The following is a 1,008-nucleotide window of genomic DNA, read 5'->3' on the forward strand; positions in this document are numbered from 1 at the left end:
AGCCTGATGCACCTTCGTCACCAATTTAATTCTCTCTTTTTAAATATTAAAGAAAAAATATATCATAAAATAGTTAATTAGAAGGAGAAAATGAAGAAAAAATATGAAATAATAAGATTAATTAATTAATTAATTAAAAATAAAAGTACAAAATTTAAAAATAAAAGGATGAGCTAAATAAATTAACAAAGAAAGAACAAAAAAAGCAAGCACAATAAAAAGAAAAAGAAAAAAGAGCTTTATTGTTTTTAATTAGTTTTTATAATTCAAAATATCACAATCCAAAATAAATAAACTGTTTTTACTAAAGGTCAAGTGTCAAATCTGAGAGATTAATGCAATTTGCTAAACCAGAACCTAAGCCTGATGCACCTTCGTCACCAATTTTATTACAATTTCTTAAATATTGAAGAAAAAATATATCATAAAATAGTTAATTAGAAGGAAAAAATGAAGAAAAAAGATGAAATAATAAGATTAATTAATAAGTTAATAATAAAAGTAAAAAATTTGAAAATAAAAGGACAAGCTAAATATATTAACAAAGAAAGAACAAAAAAAGGCAAGCACAATAAAAAGAAAAAGAAAAAAGAGCTTTATTGTTTTTAATTAGTTTTTATAATTCAAAATATCACAATCCAAAATAAATAAACTGTTTTTACTCAAGGTTAAGTGACAAATCTGAGAGATTAATGCAATTTGCTAAACCAGAACCTAAGCCTGATGCACCTTCGTCACCAATTTAATTCTTACTTTTTAAATATTAAAGAAAAAATATATCATAAAATAGTTAATTAGAAGGAGAAAATGAAGAAAAAAGATGAAATAATAAGATTAATTAATTAATAATAAAAGTAAAAATTTGAAAATAAAAGGATGAGTTAAATAAATTAACAAAGAAAGAACAAAAAAAAGAAAGCGCAATAAAAAGAAAAAGAAAAAAGAGCTTTATTGTTTTTTATTAGTTTTTATAATTCAAAATATCACAATCAAAAACAAATAAACTGT

General features: G+C 21.0%; 1 protein-coding gene across 1 annotated transcript; it reads left to right on the forward strand. All coding sequences in view use genetic code 6, as the record gives it.

The window, feature by feature from the left end:
* Positions 1 to 310: 310 nt before the first annotated feature.
* Positions 311 to 601, forward strand: TTHERM_002653359 (hypothetical protein; the record flags this gene model as incomplete). The annotated part of the gene is made up of 1 exon (XM_012795154.1): positions 311 to 601. A coding segment is annotated over one exon (291 nt), but the record flags the coding sequence as incomplete, so codon positions are not given.
* Positions 602 to 1,008: the final 407 nt, after the last annotated feature.

This window comes from Tetrahymena thermophila, assembly GCF_000189635.1.
Source record: "Tetrahymena thermophila SB210 genomic scaffold scf_8255508, whole genome shotgun sequence".
In the NCBI taxonomy this organism is placed as follows: domain Eukaryota; phylum Ciliophora; class Oligohymenophorea; order Hymenostomatida; family Tetrahymenidae; genus Tetrahymena; species Tetrahymena thermophila.